This window comes from Chelon labrosus, assembly GCF_963514085.1.
Source record: "Chelon labrosus genome assembly, chromosome: 21".
Lineage (NCBI taxonomy): Eukaryota > Metazoa > Chordata > Actinopteri > Mugiliformes > Mugilidae > Chelon > Chelon labrosus.
This window is the reverse complement of record NC_140354.1, coordinates 426,210-441,517: the sequence shown is the minus strand read 5'-3', so window position 1 is coordinate 441,517 and position 15,308 is coordinate 426,210. Positions and strand designations below refer to the sequence as shown.

The 15,308-nt window shown below is 39.5% G+C and overlaps 2 protein-coding genes across 2 annotated transcripts; both read right to left on the bottom strand.

Annotated features, from left to right (window-relative positions):
• Positions 1–236: 236 nt before the first annotated feature.
• Positions 237–3,078, bottom strand: socs3a (suppressor of cytokine signaling 3a). The gene is made up of 2 exons (XM_084569894.1): positions 2,881–3,078; positions 237–2,166 (listed from the first exon to the last, which is right to left on the bottom strand). The coding sequence occupies exon 2, from the start codon at positions 2,025–2,027 to the stop codon at positions 1,410–1,412; it is 618 nt and encodes a 205-aa protein (XP_084426020.1). The 5' UTR covers positions 2,028–2,166; positions 2,881–3,078; the 3' UTR covers positions 237–1,409.
• Positions 3,079–10,963: 7,885 nt separating this feature from the next.
• LOC311506949 (putative nuclease HARBI1) lies at positions 10,964–13,620 on the bottom strand. The gene has a single exon (XM_084571108.1). It carries the CDS (start codon positions 13,390–13,392, stop codon positions 12,364–12,366), a length of 1,029 nt encoding a protein of 342 aa, XP_084427234.1. The 5' UTR covers positions 13,393–13,620; the 3' UTR covers positions 10,964–12,363.
• Between the last annotated feature and the right edge of the window lie 1,688 nt (positions 13,621–15,308).

The window sequence follows — 15,308 nt, the reverse complement described above, 5'->3', positions numbered from 1 at the left end:
ACCATTTGTTCTAAGAGAAATATTTGAGCTCTTAATAAATGATAAACTGAACCAAGTTTGCATTTGAGGGATTTCTTAAAATGTCACACAGAGCTGTGGTGTCCCTGCTTGACCAGTGTAGCAAATGAACTAAACTAAAAGAGTTTATTATTTTTTTTAATATTTTTTTTAATGTGAAAAAAATAAAAATCATGTGTTAGTATGTTCGCCATCAAAAATGTTTCAGCAATAAGAAAGCAAATCAAACAATGAAACACAGTTTTATACAAAAAATAGTAGTCTTTATTAAATTAATGAACTGTTCATTCAAACAGTTCATACAAATATAAATAAGTGCAAAGTTGATTTTCATCAGTCTGCTTCAGCAAACTTTCAGTTATGTTCAAGCATCCACAGCCAGTAGTTTGGCCTGTAAAAATGCATCTTTATAAAAGACAGCACAGACTTATCATCTTAGCTCATGTAAACATGATGTTATATAAGGAAAATAGAATACATTTTGACTATTCTCCTTATTAGGAAAAGACAGATACCAAATATAATACATTCTTTTGCGAGTAGTTATGATCTTGCCTGTGCCACAAACAAACCCTTAACTTTTGGTATATATGTCCTCGCCTCTCTAGTTGCTGAACTCAGCAGTGGTACTACTTCCTCGAGATACTGTAGGATTCAGACAAACTGTTGCAGAGTTCTGGCAAATTTACCATACAACTTTCCTCTAAACATGTCAGAAACATTTCCTTTACACATTTTGCAGTTTTAAAAGAACTTTTAAAATTCAGATCACAAATTCCGGCCTTTCCCATCTTGGCTGCTACACATTTACACCCAGAAGGCCATCAGTGTGCACTTATTTGTGCTCTGAATTTCCAGCGAACACTTGGCCAGAGATCCCAGGATGCTAGATGTCTAATACATCCAAGATTATTATCCAACAAAAAAGCCAGGCTGATCATAAAAGCCAGCCCATCTCTAATTAATGGATAATTTTCAAAGGCTGATGTGTGTGAGCTTGACAGCCTCACAGCACTCTGGTGACTATCATCTGCACTTCAGCTTTTAGTAAGTTTTAAATCATCAGTGAAGCACATGAGGACATCAGGTTTATCTGTCTTTCGTACCGCCAGATTACATCAGTGCTTTCTTTCTCCTGTCTTTCTGTGTTGATTAGCCCTCAATCCAGTGTCTCTTCTTGGCAGATTAAGACACTGATGCATACTTTTCATTTGAGAACTACACACATCTTGTCAGCACAAATCTGCTCCTTTTCACAGACTCCATACTGGGCTTGATTCTGTTGAATGCTGCGTCTATACTACTCGGATGAGGCAGCACCTGTCTTCATTCCAGTTTCTTAGCTACACTCTTAAGTCTTTGCCCCAGGGAGGAGCATCAGTCAGACATCTTTAGATAGGAGCATCATACTCCTGGAGAAACTCCTTAAGAGGATAAGGAAGTTGGTCTCTTTTAGAAGAAATGTCCAAATGTCCATTGACAGTTTTCCTGCACAGGTGCTGCAAGGTGGACAAGCTACAGGAGAGAGGTTTGATGAGCTCCAGAGGGATCTTCTCCCCTCCAGAGTAAATATAGAAGACATTCCCACTGTGAGCATTCCCTTTGCTCTGAGGCATGTAGTAATGAACCAGCTTGAGGACACAGTCAAAGTGGGGGACAGAGTGAACATTCTTAGGGTCCGTTTGCAAGTAAAAAGAGGTTGTGTCGCACTGAATACGCAGGTTCTTGGTGCCTGATGCTGTCTTGACGGTGAGAGTGAACAGGTGTCGGTTATCTGAGCTGTCCCGAATAAGGAAGGTGCCTGTGGTCTCGGCCGCCAGCATGATGTTGGCCTCCTTGCCTGTGATGGTGCTCCAGTAGAAACCACTTTCCTGGAGCTTGTGAAGTGTGGTGAGGACCATCTGGTACTGTGTCCTAGAGGTGAAAGTCTTGTAATGATAAGGCAGCCGCATGTTGGAGTCCAAGGGGCTGCTGCTCATTGCGGTATCAAACTTGCTGTGAGTTACCATGGCGCTGTGCCCACACTCTCTAGGCAGCCCGGGAAGCACTGGGTGCCCCACAGACAAGAGAGGAAAAGGTTGGGTAAAACAGAGGGTCGTCTAGAAGGGCAAGAAGACCACAGCTCTCAGTCTGTCTGAAAAGAAACACCTGGAGAGGAGAGGGGGTGCATATTAGACATCAGTGGAAAATATTACACTAAACATTAAAATGACGTTTTCAGAGTTTAACTACACATTCATTAATAATGAATAACTGTGGTAATTAATTATTTAATTATAGCTCTTTTAGAAGCCATTTTTCTAGATTTCTGTATCTCAAACATATCTGTTGTTAGGGAAAGAGCTCCAGAGTGCCAAGACTTCTTGGACTCTAGAAACAACCAAACTTAAAAAAATAATTATAATACGTCGTACCGCTCATTTGTTGGATATGAATTAAGATTTCAAGAGCCGGTTTAGACTATATTTGCCTCCGTATGACTTAAAGCCATTTCATGGAAACTTTTGGTGTAATTTACCGTCGGGAATGAGACACCGCGGTCAGTTCCAGTAAAGACCACGTAATCCTCATTGCGCAATTTCTCTACTTTCCACGACCGGCTTCTCTAAACATTTAACCACAGTTTGATAAACATCCTAGGCACGACTTACTAACCCTTAAGAATTATATATATATATATATAGAGAGAGAGAGAGAGAGAGAGAGAGAGAGAGAGAGAGAGAGAATTATACACACACACACACACACACACACACACACACATATATATATATATATATATATATATATAGAGAGAGAGAGAGAGAGAGAGAGAGAGAGATACCTATATCCATATCTTATATATAAAGACCTGATCCTCACCTTCAATGTTTCTCCAGAATGACTCCTTTAAAGTTAAATCCAAATGCTAGAAGGCTGTTCACCGTTGACCTGCGACGGTTAGGATGGTAAACTGTTACTATTATTTAAAAAGTTCTTTGGCAAAAAAAATAAAAATACTTCAGTCAAGTAGTCTCCTTGGCGTGTAACAGTTTACATGTGAAGCCTTGGCGATCGGAGAGTTATAGTCCTATGCGAAGTAGGAGGTGGCCGAGTTCTCCTAAGAGTGAGGAGACTCCACCTACTCTTTCCAGTAAAGCCTCTGTCGGCAGATTGGCAGGAAGCACTGTATTTATTTATTGTTTTAAGGGTTCCTGCTATGAGAACAGCTCTTATCCACACGCTGTTCTTCCCAAACTGACTAAGGAAATGTTAGTAGCAATGCTTACGCACCTTTGGTGAGCTAGTCTTTGTCTTTACTTAAAATCTTTTTGAAACAGATTTCAAATCTCCTCTCTCCCAAAACGTTAAACACTGCAAAGTATGCTACATAAATAAATGTAATTATGTTATTTTCTTTGATAAAAAGTTCACTTTTAGAGTCAGGTTCGAGGTAATCATTCAGCCTTGGCTAAGACAGGTTGTGTCACCAGTTTCTGGGAAATTCATAGCAATTGTGCCTGGCATGTTGATCACTAGTTCACCATAGGGGGCGCCAGACTGTTAGTAACATCTGATATCCAAGGGCAGCATTGTATATTTACTGTTTTGGGGTTTATATTTGCTTTATCTGCTTTAATGTTTCTAAAATCACACTGAGGTTTGTAGAGGTGCTCTTAGAGAATTTCCACTTAACCGTCCATGTCCACATTTATGTCCTTTACTATTACAATCTACACTACATATATTATACTCAGTACAAAAGTATCCATACAACTGACCAGTTCACATGGATATATATGATATTGTTTCAAACAATTCAAGCTGAACTATTTTGCATGCTCACTTATTAATAAAAGCTAGAGAGCATCTAGCATTGGTTTGGATCTTGTTTTACCAAACCTCGGATGGGTGCTGGACGAAGGGAGGAGCTTGCCGGCTACAAACTGACGCCACACAGCCTGACGGCCTTTGGTAAAAGCCAGCTGTGTCCACAGAGGTGAGTCAGGTCTTGTCTGATACAGACCACCAGCAGGATGGGGGAAGGGAAATCACTAGGATTGCCTTGTACCAGAATACTTTTTCCAGAAAAACTAATCATGTCATCATTGTAAGGCATCTACTTAGCATCCAGAACCTCTCCAGGGTCTATTACAGGACTCAGAGGAAGGAAAAGGTGTAGTGAGTTGACTAAAACTTAGATAAAAAACCCCAATGTTGCACCTTAGTACAGCATGCTGACTTGGCTTTTAAATTTTTGTACTGAATTTTTTCAAGTCAATGACACTTTTGTTAGAGCAGGTTAGAAGGCCTTTAAGTGCAGCAAAGATATCAGGAAACTGTAGGTGCTCTCAGAAATCAAAAGAAAGAAAAGACAATAAATAAACAGAACACGGCCAGAGGTAAGCTCTCACATGGTTGGTCAGTCAAAGAAGCCAATAAACCAAGTGACCTGTGGCTTAGACAGTTTGTACTCTGTTGCTGTAGCAAACTTGTGGGCCAGACATATGCCGGTGTGAGGCTTGGCAATGACAGACTTAGCTCTTTATGCTGCGTATGTGTGTGCCATGCATCACTGATTTGTGTACATAATCTAAATATCAAACCAAAGACATCCATTTATTTCAGTTAGTATATTTATTAGTATATTTCTGTGTTTCCAGGCAACTGAACACATTTTGTCCCAATGAGAAATTCACATGCAAAGGATGGAATTTATCAGTACTTGAGTGTATGGCACAGGACCTTGCATGACAGCTTGCTGGTCTGAACCATTGTTTGTGGGAAACACATCTGCTTAGGTTTCCCCACATTGACTCAGAAATTTACTCTGGCTCACAGTTCCTGTAAAGCAGCTGAAGACGAGGACAAAAAAAGCAGACCTTCTGACAGAAAAGAGGGGTAAAAGAAAAAAAAGTATTCAACAAAATCCACTTGATCAGAAAGCAGAATTTCCCCTAACAGGGACCTCTTTTCAAATACTTGGCATGTTTTGCCAATTTTATGAAATTATTTGTGGCGTTGACAGATTTTTTAAAACTCCTCTAACATTATACAGGATTAAATTTAGAATCAAATCATTGTCTTCTAAATTTCCAGCTTGCGAAGAAAAACACATTTTTTTTTTCTCTGTGAGCACTAAACAATCCTTTACAAGATTAAAATCTGGCAAATGACTGTGCCTGAGATGTGCAAGGAAATTCCTGTAGTAGAAGCCCATCTAATTCCTGTTATCGAGTAGCCTACAGGAGCACTTCTTGTCCCTATCGGCATACATTATTTGTTTTAGCGTCACTTTTGATCTGCTCCAGAGCATTTCTATTCACAACCATATTACTGTAAAACATCCTGGTTGGTTAAGCAAGGCCACTTCTGTGTGATTACCAATGAGGCAGTAATAAGTTCCTGGTAACGCTCTCACTCCCTCATTCTCACTGTGTCACTGACAGTGTCATTTTTTGTGTGTTTTCTGTAAATTATGGGAAGTGTTATGTGTGACGGCAGCAGTTAAGAATGTCACAAAGCTCTATGGCAGCACAGTTTTACACAACCCATTGTTCAAAAATATGTTCAGAATACGTCCTCCTGCAAGCAACAAAAGCATATTTACTTATTTACTATTGACTGAAAACAAGGTGGTTTCATGGTATGTGGAGTGATGCCAGGAATTCTCTTAAGAACATTTTGCTAAGTGTCTGATACGCTATTTATCATCATCGGATTGCACAGCTTCATCATAGAGTATAACTGTAGCTTAACAGAGAAAACACTTGATACATGGCTAACATGACTTATTTATTTGTTCCCCCTTAGGATATAGAGATGTTACCACATGAGCAGTGGGAAGTATAAAAAGCTAGCATAGTGGGTTAAAAACAAAACAAAAAAACATTGGAAATCCACAGTTGGGCAGTATAATTTAACCTGCCTTTAGGCTTTCTCCAAGGGTACCTCTTTTTGTTTAAATTACCATTTTACTTATCCATGAATGATTAACGTTTGATGATACGGTAAGGTGTGAAAGTTAGCAGTGAAATGTGGTGAAGCATGCAGCACATTTAGAATTCCTGGGAATGTATACAGCACATATACATTTCCTCCACGCGTGTTACATGGTGTCTATTTATGGATGTCACAGCCATCTTCTGGGAAGAACTAAAACCAGCAGAGACATCCATTAACTTCTACTTACTACACCTACAAAATGAACCACAGTTAATGACTGGAAAGAGAGTTCCCTGAATGGATAGTTGTTTTCACTCGTGGACAGGGAGACCTTTATATGTAACTAGAAACCCTTGCAAAAGGTTTTTGTTTGCTGGTGCACTGACACCTCTGTCCTGTGGCCGCTCAGTTTTGGCTGGTGGTGAGGTGAAGAGCTACTGGAGTCTGAAATAACGGTGTGTCGTGGAGCCAAGCAAATTACACCCCTGGGCTTGACACCAGAACTGGTTCTAGGGTTTGGTAGCATGGGGTAAACTGCTAGTTCAAATGCTAATCCAGCTAAACTGGAAATCCGCTTCCACGGGGACAAAAGGGACATCAGTTGTTTCTCTCTGACACATCAGTATGTTCAGTCAGTTGGTCAGAGTGTCCTTAAGATCAAGCTGTCTCACTGCCCAAATTACAGACAACCATGGCTTTCTTCTGAACATTTTTCAACCTCCCTCCTTGTTGCCAGATTTATGTGTGCAGCACAAAGCCAGTGAGATAATAAGAGGAATGTCTCGTGCTCTTGCCATACGCTGCATTTGAAAGAGATGCATCAGTTACCAACATTTTAGCCATGTGTCGGTGAGCTCTGAGCTTTTCAGCTTATTACTGAAACTGATTCACTGGATTCATTCTTGAGCGGCCAGCACTGAAATTGAATTTCAAGGAAGATGCAAATGTAACAACCCTCGTCAGGGTAGTACCATAATTTTCCACAGCAGGTGTCATGGAGCTAGATGGTATTTCGAAGCCCTCAACATTTAAGTTAAAGTTCAAACAATTAATATAGTGTGCATTTCAGCTGGTACACTGTGAGCCACATCTCATTCTTAACTTTTAAAGGAATGCAGGGATGCATGAGATAGGGAAAAAAAAAAATCATTAATAAATATTAGTCAAGTTAGATGACAAGATTGAGTCTCATGTTTTGCGTGGTAACTATTTAGTTGGAGCCTTTTTAATAAATTTTTTTAATGAACACACCAGAGGGAGCCACAGCATCCAGGGTTTGATTTCAGTACTTTAGTTCTAACATATACAATAAGTGTATAGATGAGTTCATACCAGCATGATTGTAATAGCTGCAGGAGCAGAATTCATATCTGCCAGTTTTCCCGAAAACATCCACTATGATCACATCATAATAAGCTGCTTTAAACATTCAGATTGCAAGTCAGATGTGATTGATATGATGCTCACCATCAGTTTATCAGTATCAAATGCCTGGAGACAGAGGGAGACAATGACATAATCAGGATCTTAAATATGGACTTTGATTGCCACACATCCCTGAAATAGCTGTCTGGTGTCACTGAGCAGATGGCAGTACTGTAAATCTGTCAAGGCTGTAGCACCAGACTGGCTCAGAGATCCTGTTAACTGAGACCACCTTGTTTAAATGCATTCAAGTGAGGGAACATGCTGCCAAAACAAACACCAATCCGTGCGATATATACACACACATGCACAATTGCATGTGTGCAGTGTTCACATGCAAATAAAATAATGGGTTTGTTAGCCATCAACACATGCAAATGCACGCGCGTGCGCACCCACACACCCACACAGTGTGTAGTCGTAGTAATTTGATCCTGAGCTGTGCCGGTAAGCCAGACGTTTCCAGATATATTTAGCGTGTATTTGAAATGCTCAAATACAGGTTTTGCAGTTACCGTACAGAGCCTTATTCTGATTACGCAGTAATTTCACAGGGAAAAGATAGGGACATTTCAGTGGACCAGAGGGGATTTACCTGGAAGATGTTCTGTAACGCTCATAAGTCATTGATTTCTTCTTGCTCCACATCGTCTACAAACCCTGACTCCATCACACATGTTTAATGATACTAACAGATCAGCCATCCAGAGGAAAGATGTCATCCTTTCTATTCTCTCAGCCAGTAAATGATTCCATATGTCTATATGCAGTGTTGTGCATGAACGCGTTCAATAAACGGCGTATTATTTCATATTTTTGTGAACTGTAAACTGAACGCATTATTTTTCCAGCTGTGAGTTTAGACGCTCAATCTGGAGGAAATAACGACGTTCACCCCCGTTTAGAGAAAAAAGAAAAAAGAAGAAAAAAAGTTTTACGACAGCTGTGAGTCGACGTGCGATTTACGGCATAGAGCATGGCTGGTGCAGCTGAAAGAGAAGCCACCTCCTGCACCGTAGAAGCAGCTGATCCACACCAACAGTTGAGTTATTTCCTAGTATATACAGTCAATGGTTATTCAAAAAAGCAGTAGAGATCCTGGCGGAAAGAAATATGACAGGCTGGGGAAGGATGGGCAGGTCAGAATAGCTCGAAGCAAAGCTGCTCATTAAAAAAAAAAAAAAAAAAAAAAAAACGGAAAAATGAACGTGAGCTGTTTATTTTGGAGTCTATGAACTTAATTCAAAGTTAAAAAATGCAGGTCACTTTTATCGGTGTAAACTGAACTTTGAACTAGTTTTTGTTTAGTGTGAACTTGCACAACACTGTCTGTATTACTGGCCTGCTTTGCACATCACGGCAGACACAGTTAAGTCATATCTAGGGACTATAAATGCCTAGAAGCCATTGACTGTTGAATGGAGCCTATTGTTACTCATGCAGGTGTGTTCCTATTAGGGGTTCTGTTCGAGTTATAGCAGTCCTTTCATTGTCTCTGTCATCATCAGTGAGCTCTTGTTACCTTGCTTCTAATAAATTTGCAAATGCATTATTGGTTAGTATATCTTCCTATGTAACTCTCTCTTCCTATTTTTCTCCTTCCATTTTGTCTTCTTTTAGGAAGACAGAAAAGACATAACAACTCTGTTGTCTTTGTTTCTCAAACAATTTTTTCCCCTCTCTCTGCAGTGCATCATGGAAATGCATCTATTACACTAGATTTGTGGCCTCTGAACACAACACAACACAACTCAGTATCTCAAAGAAGCCTAACAGAGGGAAGCATTGTCTTGTCTTATATCGTATATTCTGATTACACATAAATAGCTCAGCAAAATAGCTTGTGGTCAGCTCAGCTGACAGACTCTGATCCTGAATGCTGCCAGTTTACATTATTTTTCAAGAGCAACACATGAATTAATCACAATAACGCTAAAAAAAGGAAAAGAGAAAAATACAGATAAGCACTCTAAAAAGCTCTGCAGGCCCCTTCCTCCCCTCGTCTCATGCTGTTTCCACAAGGTATTTCCTTTTGTTCCATTCTAGCTGGGCACTCCCTGTAGACAGGAAATTCTTCTGGAGTCTTTCTAAACCACAGCATCTAAACTTCATTTTTTTTCTTGTTCTTAACTAAAAATCTTTAAAGGAAGGTACAATCTGTCCCAACTTTCAGCCTGCATGTAAACAAACAATCAGCCATTTAAAAAGAAACACAAAACTGCTCCAGCTTTTCCCGCTAACAGCATTTATCATGTGAGATAGTATGCTTTGTGTCTGTAGTCATTCAGCTGGACAACAAGTCAACATAAGATAATAGATAAACATAAAAAAAATAAAAAATCCCACAGGAAAAATGTGCTTATTTTTCACACCACAAAAAACTACTCTGTTTCCCAGAATGTAAGCCACCTACAGTTCAACCAATGTGCAGAAAAATCCCACATTTCCATTTTTCCACTGGGTCAAACAATCATCTGTCTTGTTCATGCAGTGACTCTACAACCCCTTTGCATAAGCAAGTTCACTTCCAAACAGTTATACAGTACACAGACAAAGGCTGATTCTTCTTTCCTGTAAATCTAATTGGCATGGTACCCAGACAGTGTCTAGCACTTCATTCAATTCTATAGTTAAATTTGATTCCTTAAAATGGTTACATTCAGGAACAAGATTTAGACTTAAGATGGCTGGCAAATGCCTTTTGTCAGTTGTAATATAGCAATGTCAATAACTGCATGTAGTATACTCTGTTAAATTATTTACAGACCCTATAATGAGTTGCCCACCATTGTTTACGACTCATAAATCTGTCCATGTACCTGTATCAGCTACAACACAGGAGATGAGATAAAATACATTTGTTCTCACACTCTGTTTATTTGCTAAACATGCTCATATCTAGGTCACCGTGTCACCATACAGGATGTTCTCAGATTTTAACTTGAGAAAACTTTAGCAGTTAGGGAAAGCAAACAACATTTAAGAGTTTAAACTTCTATGAATATAGATTATGGATATTTCAAATGTGTCCTGAGAGTGCATTCCTGAAGTGATCTGGGCAGGAGCTATGTGCTCCAAGAAAGCACCAGTAAACAGTGCTGTTTACTGTATGCATCTAAATCACTGCAAGACGTAGTAGTAGTTTTTTTTTGTATTTGAATTAACTTAACTGCTGTGATATCTGAGATCTGATGGGTGCGGCTTTCTGAAGTTAGTAGCGTTGTATTATTGTCGAACATTGGTTATGACAGCTTTTAGCCCAAAAATATCAACTACAAAATACCCTTATTATTTGATATAATAAAAATTGACCAATAGACCTTTTTAAGCAAATTCTATGCAGCTGTGCTCTGTTTTGTGTGAAAATGCTGCATTATTGTTTGTGTAGCAGTATGCATAAGGCCATAAGAGTGAAGGTTCTTCTCATGCCACTGAGGTCACGTCTGGACACTGTGGGGTGCACCCTTCTCCTAACATGGTGGGCTGAAAGGCAGGGGAAGGACTCCAGTGCTTCTGGGAAACAATCTGGGCCTAATTGGAGCCTGACTGGTCTCACATGTCTTCACTTAATGTGGGAGACCAAGGCCCGGTTTCACAGACAAGGCTTATATCAAGTCAGGAGTAGGCCTAAGTCAGACTAGTAAAGCTAGGTCATTTAAGCGGCTTGCATGAACGTGGCTTACATTTGTCTTAGTTAGTCCCAGACTGTGGAGTCCTGGAGTAAGCTTAAACGAGAACACCTGGGTCAAGCCTCATTAGCCTAAGTGGGAGCACAGCCTGTTAGCCTATTGGTGCTCATAAAAACCTGGAATGGAATTGAGGACAGCGTTGCTGGAGGGAATTCTGACACCAAACATGGCTGGAGGTAAAAGAAAACGCTCTAAGAACTATACTGAATATGAAAAAACTCTACTTAAACAGATTGTGGGAACTCATGCTGTTATTGAAAGTAAAGGCCACGGTGCTGCTATTGAACAAAGGAAGAGGAGTGCTTGGGCTGCCATTTGTAGTGAATTCAATGCAAATGAAAATGTAACCACAAGAGCGGTACAGCAACTGCAGGTGAGACATGTCAATTATGATCTGTATATCACAGATGTCATATAGTTTTGTGACATTGTCTATATTGAATGATATCTGCATTCATAGACTCTGTGGAAGAACATCAAATTAGATTTGAAAAAAAGGAATGCAGAGGCCAGAAGAGAGAGATTTACTACTGGTGGTGGACCCCCACCTAGTAAAGACAAGACTGATGAATTGGCGGACTTGTTGACTGGGATAATAGAGGACCAGCAACCTCTGGATGGTATACCAGATGATGACCATTTGGACAGTGGACATGAAGAACTGAGCACAAATGGTAAATATATGATAGAAAGCAAATTAGTTACCTCATTCTGTACATACAGATTATTCCACTGTCTGTGTTTATTTTATTTCATTTCATGTGAGTTTTTGTATCTAACAGTGATCTTTTCACAGAGGAAACCATTCTAACCCTGGTGGAAGAGCCAGTGCACAGTGACTGTTCACCCTCCACATCTGGTACGGCATCCCAGAGAAAAGATACTGTCACCACCTTCCAGCAGAGACCAAAAAGGATGTCCATGCATGAAAAGTTAGCCTTAGAATTTCATGAGCTGAAAATGAAATATCTGAAAGAAGAGCATGACATGAAAATGAGAATTTTACAGGTCGAATTAGATATGAAATTAGAAGAGAGAGCTGTTCAAAGAAAGATGCATGAGACAGCTATATAGTGTAATGAAATATCTTGTGAAAATAAATTGTGAGTGATTGTGAAATTGTGAGAGTGTGAATAACGTAAACACCACTACCTACATTTTAGAACAGCCTTGGTTAAGTTTCCCATTTAATTTTTCTGCACACTATTTATATATGTTGTACAGAACAAACAAAACAAGCAAGGCAAAAGGCAAGGCAAAAACAAGCTGTAATCAATGCATTCCATGGTTAAATGTATTTTTTTTTCTAACTGAAGTGCTGCAATGTGAAAGCAGCTCTGAGCGCAAGTCCTCCTTGGTTATTTTCTGCCACGGGCATGGGCACATTTGGATCAATCTGGTCTTCCATTGGAGGGTCAGGGCAATTATGCTGCTTCAGGTAGTTGTGCAGCACAGCTGTAGCAATGATCACCTTGCAGCATCTTCTTGGCTCAAAGCGAAGTGTATTGCGTAAAGCCTGGAATCGATTCTTCCACACTCCAAACATACGCTCGACCATCCCTCTAGTGCGAATATGAGCTCTGTTGTATCTTTGCTGCTCAGTTGTTGTGGGATGTGGCCAAGGTGTGAATAAATAGGAACTCTGAGCATATCCACTGTCACCAAGTAGTAGTCCACTATGTTGCCCTCTCTCAAACTGAGCACACAATGAAGAGTTGTGAAAAATCCTTGAATCATGTGTTGCTCCTTTCCAACGGGCAACAATGTTTGAAAACTCTAAATTGGGAGTGCATACAGCCTGGACATTGATGGAAAACCAGTTCTTACGGTTCCTGTACTCCTCAGCATCAGGAGTTGATGGACACTTGATTTCAACATGACATCCATCTATACAGCCAATCACTCCCGGGAAGTTCCCATATTCATAGAAACGTATTTTATAGTTGGCTTGCTCAGCAGCATCAGGGAACATAATGTACAGATTTCTCAGTTCACAAATGGCACTGCAGACATTGTGAACTATTCTACAGACTGTTGCTTCACTGACACCACACAAATCACCAGTCTCACGATGAAAGGTTCCAGATGCCAAGAATCTCAAAGTGATCAGAACTTGGAAAGAACTTGGTACAGGCCTTCCTCTTTGAGACATGGAGGAAAGTCTAGGCTCAAGCAATGTAATGATCTCCAATGCATCTTCTTTGTACATACGGAAGCGGTCTCGGAAAGTTATTTCATCGTACTGATTCAATGGATTGCTCCTGTCCACAGGTATTTGTCTGGCTGGCCTCTGTAGTGAATATTGGTCTTCATTTAGATATTCCAAATACTCCATGCTCCCAAACCATCTGTGCTCCCTTTCACAAACACTACCAAGCTGAAGTTAAACCTGCCTCTTTGCAGGATTAATATAAACTACAATTTAGTCCTAGAGTAGCTCTAATCTACCCTCTTGCAATTGGCTTTGTTTAATCCAGAACAGACAAAATCTATGACTAATTTAAGATAGGTCTCTGCAAGTGACTTAAAGTTAAGCAAGCTCAAACAGCATTTTAGTCTGGGATTAGGCTTAAGCCATGTCTGTGAAACCGGGCCCAAGAATCCCAGTGCCTCGCCTATGAAAGCTGCTGCAGGCCCAGACCTTTCCCCTCCTAACTGCAGAGAGGTAGATAGGCCACTTTAAACTATATATATATATATGAAACTGTCCGCTAACAGTTTGTTCCCAGGACCTCATTTCAGTATAGTATGTGCAGCCCCTCCTGAATCACAACTTGTTCTGGGTCAGGACTGGTGAAATCTCCCTTGTACTGGATCAAGTTCCCCTTCTCAGGCACACAAAGCTCACTCTCACAACACTCTCGATGCTGCAATGAGAAATATGAGAAGTGAAGATTGTTATCGTGAACATTTTTAAACAACTTTTGGAACTAATTATCCTTTATTTTGCTACTCAAATAAACGTGATTCAGCCCGAGTTACTCAGGTAGTCAGAATACTGACTTTATCATTCCACTTTCTTACAGACATGGACAAAAATGTTGGTACTCTTCCGTTAAGGAAAAAGAAACCCAAGAAGGTCACAAAAGTAACTTAAAACTGATTTTTAAGTTAGCGTCCGTATTATTCTTCTCTTTAACTCGTCATCAAATTTTCCTCTTGCAGCCATATCTAGGGACAGTCCTACTTCTGAATATGTGGAACTGTAGTCACAGGAACATCTAGCTGCTTGAGGATGGTCTTACACCTTTATGATAATAATATGATACTATTATTATTGTTATATTATGATAAAGATAATAATAATGGACGGCCTTTACCTTTAACACGCTCGTCTATAATTTTGTTTCTAATCTCCTGAGACAACTCTCTCCTTAGCTTTCTGTGGTATATGTTCAGTGTAGTACACACCATGATACCAAACAGGACAGTGATCACTTTTCATCCTTAGGCAGACAGAGTGATCACAATTTCGAAGACATCTGTGATGGTAATTACAGGACGCACCTAAGTTTAACATGTCCCTATGGTCAAATTATTTTTAATTTTTTCTAGGGGTACCATCATTTTTGTCCAGGCCAGTTTCATTAGTTTGGTTTTTAAAATTATTCTGATGAACCTCAATTTAAAATCAGTGTCTGATTTTCATTAGTTAATTTTCAGTAAATTTTTATTTATTATTACGTTTGTCAGTTTTGAGTTATTTCAGTGACCACCATGGGTTTTTCTTTCTTTAATAGAACGGTACCAACGTGTGTATGTTTTTACAATTCTAAAGCTGCAGTGAATTAGTACAATTTAGCATTTTCTCTTAGTTTCACTAAAAGTGTACTTGTAGCTCAAAAAACAAAGATTTTTGGGAACAACGTAATGATTGTCCATCCCTCATGCAAAGTTAGATCAGTATGGGATTTTGTGTCTATTCCAGTAGTCACCATTTTCCACGGATGAGAGTGACATGTGCATGCAATCACATTTCTCCAAAGGTGAGATTGGCGTCATTACATTTAATCCATATCTGAATAAAACTTTTAACAGGAATAAGACAATGCATGTGCTATTTTCTACTTCATTATAGTCAGATTTAAGAGGGTAAAAATGTATTTTTCATAGCTGACAAAGTGGAAACAATATTCAGGATCAAGCACACTGGCATTATGATTAATGTGATTAATTAATATGATTTAATGAGATATTTATTTGGTAAAATGTAACTACTTTAGTGTATAAAATGCGCTTCATATCCACTGA

What these genes read in the sequence shown, in the direction of transcription:
- socs3a (XM_084569894.1), bottom strand. Translation starts at nt 2,027, where the DNA reads ATGGTAACTCACAGCAAGTTTGATACCGCAATGAGCAGCAGCCCCTTG.
- LOC311506949 (XM_084571108.1), bottom strand. Translation starts at nt 13,392, where the DNA reads ATGGAGTATTTGGAATATCTAAATGAAGACCAATATTCACTACAGAGG.